Source organism: Malania oleifera, chromosome 1 (genome assembly GCF_029873635.1).
Source record: "Malania oleifera isolate guangnan ecotype guangnan chromosome 1, ASM2987363v1, whole genome shotgun sequence".
Taxonomy (NCBI): Eukaryota; Viridiplantae; Streptophyta; class Magnoliopsida; order Santalales; family Ximeniaceae; genus Malania; species Malania oleifera.
The window spans coordinates 107,745,235-107,755,878 of record NC_080417.1 but is presented as its reverse complement, the minus strand read 5'-3'; the positions used below and the strand labels follow the sequence as shown (position 1 = coordinate 107,755,878).

At 33.1% G+C, this 10,644-nt stretch overlaps 1 protein-coding gene across 1 annotated transcript; it reads right to left on the bottom strand.

The window, feature by feature from the left end:
* Positions 1-3,712: 3,712 nt before the first annotated feature.
* LOC131158546 (small ribosomal subunit protein uS4y) lies at positions 3,713-8,858 on the bottom strand. Its single transcript, XM_058113418.1, has 3 exons — positions 8,640-8,858; positions 8,147-8,528; positions 3,713-4,149 (listed from the first exon to the last, which is right to left on the bottom strand). The coding sequence occupies exons 1-3, from the start codon at positions 8,665-8,667 to the stop codon at positions 3,966-3,968; spliced, it is 594 nt and encodes a 197-aa protein (XP_057969401.1). The 5' UTR covers positions 8,668-8,858; the 3' UTR covers positions 3,713-3,965.
* Positions 8,859-10,644: the final 1,786 nt, after the last annotated feature.

Here is a 10,644-nt window from a genome sequence, read left to right as displayed (position 1 = left end):
AAACAAAAATATGAAACTTAGGATTCTTGCTCTCTTAATAAAAATATTATATAAATATGAGAGAAAAAAAACTTTTACAATGAAGATTAAGTACCAAAATATAAAACCTTGTATACCAAACCTCAATATCAAACGTGCTTAGCAAGATGTGTGCGTGAAAGTCCTTTGATAAGCTAAGAGAATGCCCAAAAGATGTTTTAACTTGATAAAGTATAGGCAAGAGTTTGCAAAAAGTTATCTCTTCTTGTCTTCTTGTGTTCTCCTAGGGTTTTGGGAGTGTTTAAACATGTATTCTCGGCATTGGATCAATTATTGGCTGTTGGATCATTTAAAATAAGGTATTTACGTCCATGTCCGCGCTGAACCGCCGTTCTACACCAGGAACTCGTCGACGAGAGCACGCGTTCATCGACGGGACCATGAATTCGTCGACGAGAGACCTATCTAAAAATTTTGAGCTCTCGGTATTTTCTAGTCGACAAGAACAAAGTGTTCATCGTTGAGTGGCCATACGTATTCGTCGACAAGGCCAATAGGTTCGTTGACGAGCTGCCTATTATCCAACTCGATTCAACCTAAGTACAATTTATATGGATATGTCATGAAAAATATGCACCCTAAGGTTATTCTATATGTCATTTTGAGCTTCCAACTATATATTATGAAATATGTAAATACAAGTGAGACTAAACACACATTACAACTGAAAATCTGAGGTGTCTTCATCCTGCTAAAAAGCTCAATGCACAGATGAGACAATTGTGTTTTGTTATTATCAAAACGAGATCGGACTTAAAAAGTCAACATCGGAATTGATTATGAGGAGACATATTCTCCCATAATGGATGGAATCACTTTCAAATTCTTAATTGTGCTAGGAGTCGCTGAATGACTGAGCATGCGTCTTATGGACGTAGTAACAACATACCTATATGGATCGTTGGATAATGAAAATTATATGAAAATCCCTAAAGGATTTAAATTGCTGGAAGCAAAACCTAGAAATTTATATTCAATTAAACTCCAATGCTCTTTATATGGATTAAAGCAATCTAACGTATGTGGTACAATCAATTAAGTGAGTACCTTGTGAAAGAGGGATTCATAAATGAGCCAATTTGTCTATGTGTTTTTATTAACATATCAGAGTCCGGATTTTCCATAATTGTTGTTTATGTTGATGATTTGAATTTAGTTGGTACTCCTGAAGAGCTCACTAAAGTTGCTAATTATTTAATGGGGGAATTTGAGATGAAAGATTTAGGAAAGACAAAATATTGTTTTGTCCTACAAACTGAACATGTAAATGGCGAAATTCTTGTTCATCAATGTAAATATACCGAAAAGGTATTAAGGCAATTCTATATGAACAAAGTTCATCTTTTGGGATTTCCAATGATAGTGCGATCACTTGACGTTAAGAAAGATCCATTCTGATCAAGTAATAATATAACATATTTGTTCACCAAAACTTTGCCTACTAAAAGATTCAAGAAATTGGTTCATCTCATCGAAATGAGACATTTTAAATATTTTAACAGAAGAAGTTAATATATGAGTGACAATCAAGGGGGAGTGTTATGAATGGATGAGGGTGGCTATCATTCATCTATATCTTGTCCACCTCTTCATATCCCCATGATCCTGCCTCATTTGTCTGCACTAATTAATGTCCGCATGAACCTGCTTCATATGTCTGCACTAATTAATGTCTCCATGAACCTACCGCATATGTCTACACTAATTATGTCCCCGTGTGAACATGCCCCATATGTTTGCACCAATAAATTCAGCATTAGCTAGCTTGTGAAGACGATAAAAGCCTCCTCCCACATAGCCAGTGGAGTAGAGAAAAAAGAAGAAGAGAGAAAGAAAGAAGCGAAAAAAAAAAATAAAATGAGAGATATAAAAAAAAGTGGGAAAGATATTTTATACAAGGTCAATTCCACATTACTTTGTAATTTTTCCTCAAATAGTGAAGTTTTGATCTCATCGGCCTATGGAGTAGGTATATCTAAACCGCGTAAAATTTCTATCTCGTTTTATTTAATTTTCTATTTATTTTCCTACATATTTTATAACATTAATACATTAATATTTTTAAAATAATACTACATTTTAGAAAAATCTTAATAAAAAAAAAGAATATAACTATTCAAGCAAATTAATCAGTAATATTTAAAGCTAGCATATAACATCAATTAGTCAAGGACTCTAAAAAATAATGAATAAAAAATATACTAGCTCGTGAGATTTGTGCATAAATTGATACAGACAACAAGTAAGGCGATAAAGTGCTAAAATTTTTAAGTGACAAATAATGGATTTAATTTAAGTTATAAATATTTCATTTTGATTGACATGTTCACTTTTTTCAATAGTGAAATTCCTCTTTGAATAATCTTTTAACTCAGTTAAGCATGTTAATCATATTGTTTCATATTTGATGATATGATAAGAATTCATGAAAGTTTATAATTGTTGTCACTTGATTAAAATCCTCTAATGCACCTCTAGACTATGAAGCTAAAGAGAGGAGTAAACAAAAATTAAATTTTCAAAAGGAATAGAGTTAATATAAGAAAATTATAACATTACTTGACTCGAAATGATGAAAAATTAAAAAAGAAGATAATATGTTACTAACTCAATACTTTAGAAAATTTAGATAGTTTTTGAACAACTTAAAGTCTTTTGATAAGAATAGTAGACAGTTAAATTTTTATTTTGCCCAATCCTTTGAGGGGTTAAGTAGGAAGGTGTGTAAAAGGTCTATCAAAACTAATGAAAGAGTGAAGTACTTTGGTTCAATTGAACAATCCTTTGAGGGGTTAAGTAGGAAGGTGTGTAAAAGGTCTATCAAAACTAATGAAAGAGTGAAGTACTTTGGTTCAATTGAACCAATAGTTCAATTCAATTTGTAAAGGAATTCAAGAATTAATTGTCTAATTATTTGGTTTGTTACTAATAATTAATTAAATCGAATCATGAACTAATTCAATTGACTTTTACAAATAAAAATAAATAGTGTTGTCCTCAATGCACATGGATCCACCTTTTTTGGTTTGTTTGACCTAATCATATAAGTTGCAAACTATTCTAATTTTAGGTTAGCTCTTTCCAACCAAATTTACTTCCTAATTATGTATGTTGCTCGACATCAACCCCAAAAAAGTCCCCCCCCCCCCCCTTTTCTTTTTTGCAAGGAGCCCTCTTCCCATAAGAGGATTTATTCAATCATATAGTTTAAGCTCACCTTCTTCAATAACTTAAGCTCGGAGAAAGAAGAGATAAAATGACCCTATGAAAAATGTGATTAAAAATCCATAATAGAAGATGACCACAGTGGATGAAATGATTAAAGATTTAAAAATCATCACAAAACCTTCCTTTTTCTTTTCTATTACATTTTATGAATTATTATATGACAAATTTTATAAGGTAAAAATTTTATCCATCCCACAATTCCAAATACAGTTGCATCAATTCAAACATAATAAAATTTGTTGAGTTTTTCCCAAAGTAATGAAAATTGAACACAGCCTAAACTCCAAACCTATAATTTGAAGCTTTCCAAGAGCGCATACACGTAACTATGACAAATTGCATCTTCACACTGAGAAGGTTCCAAACAGAATAGAACCACCACCGAAAAAACCTCAGCCGATTATGGATTGGAAAGCAGATGAAACTGGCAAAGCCTGGAACATTGTTTATAGATCCCCTAATTGCCTAACTGCCTCTTCCCAAAGGAGCCAGATAGCATTGATTATGAGGGGGAGGCTGGATTAATTGAGCACAATCAAAACAATGTAACAAGCAAAATCATCCAATGTCACAAAAATTAAAAACAAACACCAAAAAGGAATTGAACTTTCATGTTCAGCAAAATAGGCAAACAAGAAAAAGTACTACTACCAAGTACCAACACCCGGTAAAGTAACATAAGGGGACATGAATGTGGTTTAATCCTCGTCCTCTTCGTCTCCATCTCCACCAGCAGCCTTCTTGGCAGCTGCCCTCTGGTTCTTTCTCTTCACTCTTCCGGGGCGTCCGCCTCCAAAAGGACTGGTGAGGGAGAAGTCAATGTGCTTCTGAGAATCCACTCTCACCATGAAAGATGGGATGTTCACCACCTGCCGCCCAACCCTGAGATTGGAAAGATGTTACATCTTCTATTATGTGGACAAGAAAATGAAACTCATTCCCCTCCATAAAAAGGATGGGAAAATACAGCTTCAAACAACTAGGCCAGAAACCACTACTACTGCTATCTTACTACCCCTGTGAGGAAATTGCACATGTATTGATAGCACAAAAACATTCAAGACAGTATCTTCCTAACAGAGATTTTAAACATAAAGAAATTTTTGCCACAAAAGCCAAGTGCATATCCTTTTCCCTGTTTGATGTAATAAATTGCCATATGCTGTACTTAATATTGAAGAAAACAATGGCATGAATGCAATAAATTAATCATTGGGTCAGCAATGCAAAAGGTACAGTTGCCAAAAATGACAAATGTAAAATTTACACATTCATATTTGTCATCATATCAGACTTCCACCACCATGAGGTCACATTTAACTGTTGCCAAAAACCACAGTACATAGGATTGTTAGAGGGAGGTCTGCAGGAGCAGATCGTGGGATTGGATCGAGAATCAAAAGATTCTATTTACAATGTAAAACAAATATTAAAAAGTTATGTATGCAGAATTTTATTGTACACAGAATTTTATGACAATTCTTAAAAACTTCAAATATAAGTTTAAAACACATTTCTGGTATGTAAACTATTAAAAAGCTTTTTCTGCTTTTCTACCAGACTGCCACTGCAATTAGACTTTTAGAATGATCACTCATCAAAATATAAAATTCAGAATTCAGACTCTATTCTGGGAACCAATAATCAGTACATAGCAGGCCAGCACTGCTGTTTGTTGAAACTAGGAGTCAGAGAAAGCCGGAATCAAGAGCAAGCTCTCTGTTTTTCGAAGGTCTGACTCCAGAGCTCTCTGCCTCTGCAAGATTGCATCATAAAGAAACAAAAACTCTGCAAGCTGATCAAACTCCGGAATCAAAGACAAGAAGAGCCTAAGAAACACAAGCTGGGTGAGCAAGAAAAACTCAGCAGCAAGGAGAGGAGTGGACCCAAGAAATCAGAGCAGACAGAACAAGAACTATGCAAGCTTATAGAACGCGAAGTAAAACTATTGCTGCTGTATAGAGTTCTCTACAAGCTGGACATTTTTCCTTTTGTGCTGTTAGTGAGAGGAGAGTCCGCTGCATGTTGCTGCCGTTGAGATGTATAGAGAGTAAAATAAACTAATCAGGTGCTATCTTGCCCTAGTTGTAAAGGATTTGGACCAAATGGGTTGATAGAGTTCAACACAAAACTATTCAGCCAAGAAAAATGCATCTAGGGCCTCATATTTAAAATGCAGTACAAAAAAAAATGGTTAGTTCAGCTCAATAAGTACAATCGGCAGAATCTACTGTAGGATTGAGATTCTACAATTCTAGTTGCACTTCTACGACTCTAAAATTCTACTTGCGCTTCCAGCTGATCCTCAATCTATAATCAGGATAGCTTGGATAAATATGGATAATTAAATCAGATACCAAAATCTATACAAAGAAAATAATCCCAATAGTCAAATTGATTTCATAAAATTGAGAGGGAAAAAAAGTATATGATGCACCAGGACACGCAAATAGGTACACACTGGGGTCTATAAAGTAACAACAAAATGTGGCCTGACTAACCAGTACAGCAGAACATTTTTTATTTAAAAAAAAAATTATTCTGAAGTTGCAGCAAGCAGATTGTGGCCTCCTGTAAAGCATGGAATTGACACAATACAAATATGGTGGAAGACAGAAGTGGACATTGGAAATTCTCAAAAAAGAGATATGAGGCAATACAGCATGCACAGAAATAAACAAGTACATAGGAATGTACAAATTTCATTACACATGAAAAAAGTTTAAAAAGAACATTTGTCTAATATATGGCTAAACCTTCCTATAATTTTTCACAATGATAATATTGAAATTCTTACTTTATGGTTTCAATAGCAAAAGATTAATTTAAAAAACATCCGCAATGGAAGTCTTAAAAGGGTGTCAAAGAGGTTCAGAAATATTATATCAGTGTCAAAAACCTGACCCCTTGCCCTTTAATTGGTGCAAGAGTGTTTCTTGGTTGATTTCAACTATTGCAATTACCTCATATGGCATATGGCTGTAAATGAATGATACAGGCGTCTCACTCCTTGAGCAAGGAAACTTGCCTAAGGCATCATTGAATAACACCAACTTAGTAAGTGAAGGATGATCCCTGAGGCTGCTGATTTCATAGATATTCCGTACTTAACTGGGAAGATCAGAAGTTTCAAGAAGAATCTGTTGTCACCGTGCTTGGTTGGCTGCTATAATATAAATACTAACCTACTAGCTTTCTATATGCTAGATCAGTTTTTTAAAAGACTCAATCGAGGCTCGCCTCAAGGCACAACATGCCTAAAAAGCCTCGAGGCTAAATCTAAATTACCAAATTCCAAAAGGCTAACGCATTTTTACAAAAGGCACACCTTTTGCGCTTTTTTAATTGAGGCTTAAGCATTTTGGGTGTGTGATTCTCAAGTAAAAAATTAGTTAAAAATTTTAACTACATGTTTGCATAAAAGAAATCTCATAATATGAGTTGGTTCCAAAACTCTTGAACCTCAATCTTTCCAAAATATTAGAGTTTAGAGAGTTGTATCTTAGATCATGAAAATAGTTTGAAATATGTAATAGTATAACTATCTCTTGTCATGATTTAGGTCATGTATTCAAGTTAGCAATTTTTTAATACCCGACTAGTTTGCAAAGTATATACAATTTTTCTTGGATTTTCATAATTTTTCTTTATTTTTAAATAAATAAAGTTTATTTACATTTTTTTAATCTTAAAAATAAATTCTTAAAAGGCTTATGCCCCATTGCCTTAAGGCTTATGCCTTGCCTTTTAAGGGTTAAAAGGCCTCACCTTACGCCTTTGCCTTTTAAAACATTGTGCTGAATACCACTCATTGGTATGCATTAAAAAAACCATTTCAGCAAAACTGCCATATCAACAGATAATGTGAAGGAAACACTAAGGTGAACCCACAGGCCAATAAAAAAGCAAGCAGATCAGGTGCCTGACCCAGGTACTGCTACATCTACAGATTAATAAACATATCTGAGCAGTTTTTCAAGATATGTGGTGTCAAACCCCAAAACACCTCCCTTCTTCAGAGATGTCCATGTCACAAGGCCAAGAATTGAAAGGTAGTCTCTTGAGGAGCCTGCACGATAAATTGCCACATATCGTGTCCCAGGACCTTCTCAGCACTTATTATAAGCTACTTAAAAGAAAGATCTTTTGTCTTACATGAACTGGGAAATCAAGCTTGGAAATATATTAAATGCTTAAATTTGAAGTAATTAAAACAAGGATCCAAGTACCATACCCAAATCCTGTTATAAGGTAAGGATCTTTGGGAAACAGCACATTCTGAGTATGGTGAATGTTCCTTGGGTGAAGGCTGATTCCATTGCCCAAGAATGGGCTTGGCCAGCATCAAACCATGCAGAGAATAGGCAGAAAAAGTTAACTTTTTGGTAATTGCAAGATAGATGTACATGTTATTCCTGAAATTTTTAACTTTTTGAATTGAAAGCGCTACAAACTTGGGTTGACAGTTAGCAACCCCTTGGTGACAGTTTAATGGCACTACCTTGTTTTACTGATAAAATAAAGTTAAACCAAAAAACAAATCTTCTAGCAACTACAAGAAATGAAACAAATCCAATTGATTGAAAAGGTTATTTCAACCATTAAGAACTTTAGAACAAGAATCTTTTTGGGGATATAAATGGGAAAACCTCAAAAAATCAGTAATGCAAAAAAATTGACAAAGAATGAATGCTGTGTGCAACATACATCAAGAAATATATAACTTGAAAATAGGGCAGATTTCTCTAGGATAGATCCTAACCACCTTCTGCAGAAAATTGGAACTCAGCAGAAATATTTTAAATATCTGTGAAACATGATTTAAAAATTACAAAAATAAATGGTCATAGAATTTCAGAAAGAAAATCATGACTTATACCTGACATGCCTCTGCCTGATGAGTACACGAGCATGGTGAATAGACTTTGCCATGCCAGACTTGAAGACGAGTGTTTGAAGCCGGCGCTCAAGAAAGTTCTCCACGGTCAAGGCCAAGACGTAATCAAGCTTGTTCTGGCTCTCATCCAAAAGCCCATACCTGTTCATCCTCCGGAGAAGTGCTTCACCCTCAAAGATCCGACGAGGATTTTTCTCATCAAGAGTGAGAAGCATCCTAGCATTATTTCGGATGCGACTTAAAGCATACTGAACCCTCCATAACTCCCGCTTACATCGAAGCCCATACTCTCCGACAAGCTTCAACTCCGCATCCAAACGCTCCTTCTCATATGGACGCCGGGGCTTCTTGAATGTCTTCCCATCTATACCAACCCATCATTGTGCATATATGTTATATCCCACCAATAAACGCACGCAAGCTGAGAGAGAGAGAGAGAGAGAGAGAGAGAGAGAGAGAGAGAGAGAGAGCTTACAGTTTCTGTAGAAACTGACGTGAACCATGCTTGCCTCCGCTCGGCCGTCAGACGAAGAGACAGAGAGGGGAGGGGGCGAAAGGAAAAACTAAAGAGGAGATGAGGGAGGGAGGGAGCCGCCGTCAGACGAAAAGACAGAGAGGAGAGGGGGCGAATTGGCGAAACCCTAATGGAATTTTGGGCTAGGCTGCATTATTGGGCCGAATCTATAATGAGTTTGAAATTTATTAAATATTAAGATATTAATATTTTTTAAATAATACTACATTTTAGAAAAACCTCAATAAAAAAAATCTAACTATTCAAGCAAATTAATCAATAATATTTAAAGCTAGCATATAACATCAATTAGTCAAGGACTCTAAAAAATAATTAATAAAAAAATACTAGCTCGTGAAAGCATAAATTGATACAAACAATAGGCAAGGCGATAAAGTGTTAAAAATTTTAAGTGACAAATAATAGATTTAATTTAAATTATAAATATCTTATTGTGATTGACATGTTCACTCTTTTCAGTAGTGAAATTCTTCTTTGAATAATTTTTCTACTCAATTAAGCACGTTAATCATATTGTTTCATATTTGATGATATGATAAGAATTCGTGAGAGTTTATAATTATTGTCATTTGATTAAAATCTCTAATGCACCTCATTTTAGGTTAGCTCTTTCCAACTAAATTTACTTTTATATGATCCCAATTATGTATGTTGCTCAGCATCAAACCCAAAAAAGGTTTTTCCTCTCTCTCTCTCTCTCCTTTGCAAGAAACCCTCGACCCATAACAGATAGAGGAGGATTTATTCAATCTCATAGTTTTGGCTCTCCTTCTTCCATGACTTGAGCTCAAAGAAAAAAGAGATAAGAGGATCTTATGGAGAATGTGATCAAAAATTCATAATAGAAAATGACCAAGCGGGTGAATTGATTATCTTCATGTATAAGGACACTAGATTACCTAGTAGAAAATATTTGAAAATCATGACAAAACCTCCCTTTTTCTTTGCTATCACATTTTATGAAGTATTATATGATGATTTTTACAAGGTTAGCATTTAGAGTTTAAATCACATGAATGTAAATTTGGAATAGTGGTCGATTACAACGAAGTTTTAGCCCCCATTCGGTATGGTTGTTTCATTGATATTGTTACTGTTTCCTATTTTCTATTTCTACACAATAAAGAAACATATTATAAATATATGTTTATTTATGTTTATTTAATTGTTCCTATGCTCATTACAAAATATTTTTACTATTTTTTTATTACATAAAATTTTTATTGTAAAGTAAAATTTGAAAACATAATAATCAAATAAAAATTTATAATAATTTTATTTTTATTCTAATATTGTTAATGCGTATTATTTTAAAATTTTATTATTTTAATCATATTTTTATAATATTATTTGATTTAATGACAAAAATAAGTTTTTTTATAATTTATTTTAAATTTAAAAATATCAGCCAAACATGTTGCTAGTTTCTAATATTTTTAATTTATGTTTCTAATTTTTATGTTCATTTCTATTTTTTGTTTTCATAATTTTAGACAACGATACTAAATTAAATGTCCCTTTAATTTTTGATATTTTTTAAAATGAAAAATCATAACAAGAAAGGGAGAACTCTATTTCTAAAGATAAAAGAATTTTAATAATATTTAGCTTATTTTTATTTGTTATTTTAAAATTGTTTAACATTGATGACGAAAAAAGACATTTTATTTTTTTAATCTTTTAAAAATTATCTAAAGCATAAAAAAACTAAAAAAAAAATTGAAAATGCTTATGAACTTTCTTATACACATTTTAAAAACAAAAGAAAAGGGTAATATTTCTAAAATATTTTTAAAAATTAAAAATAAAATTACTTCCACAATAGAAGTGTTGAAACGTCTTACTATTCAACAAATCTTCATACAAAAAATTAATATATATATATATATATATATATATATATAAAAATTATTTTTCACACCTAAGAAACAAACCCTAAGATTTG

Coding starts and splice junctions, on each gene's coding strand:
- LOC131158546 (XM_058113418.1), bottom strand. CDS start 8,667: ATGGTTCACGTCAGTTTCTACAGAAACT. Junction 8,529..8,639: donor CGTCAGTTTCTACAGAAACT/GTAAGCTCTCTC, acceptor GGGTTGGTATAG/ATGGGAAGACATTCAAGAAG. Junction 4,150..8,146: donor ATCAGGCAGAGGCATGTCAG/GTATAAGTCATG, acceptor TTCCAATCTCAG/GGTTGGGCGGCAGGTGGTGA.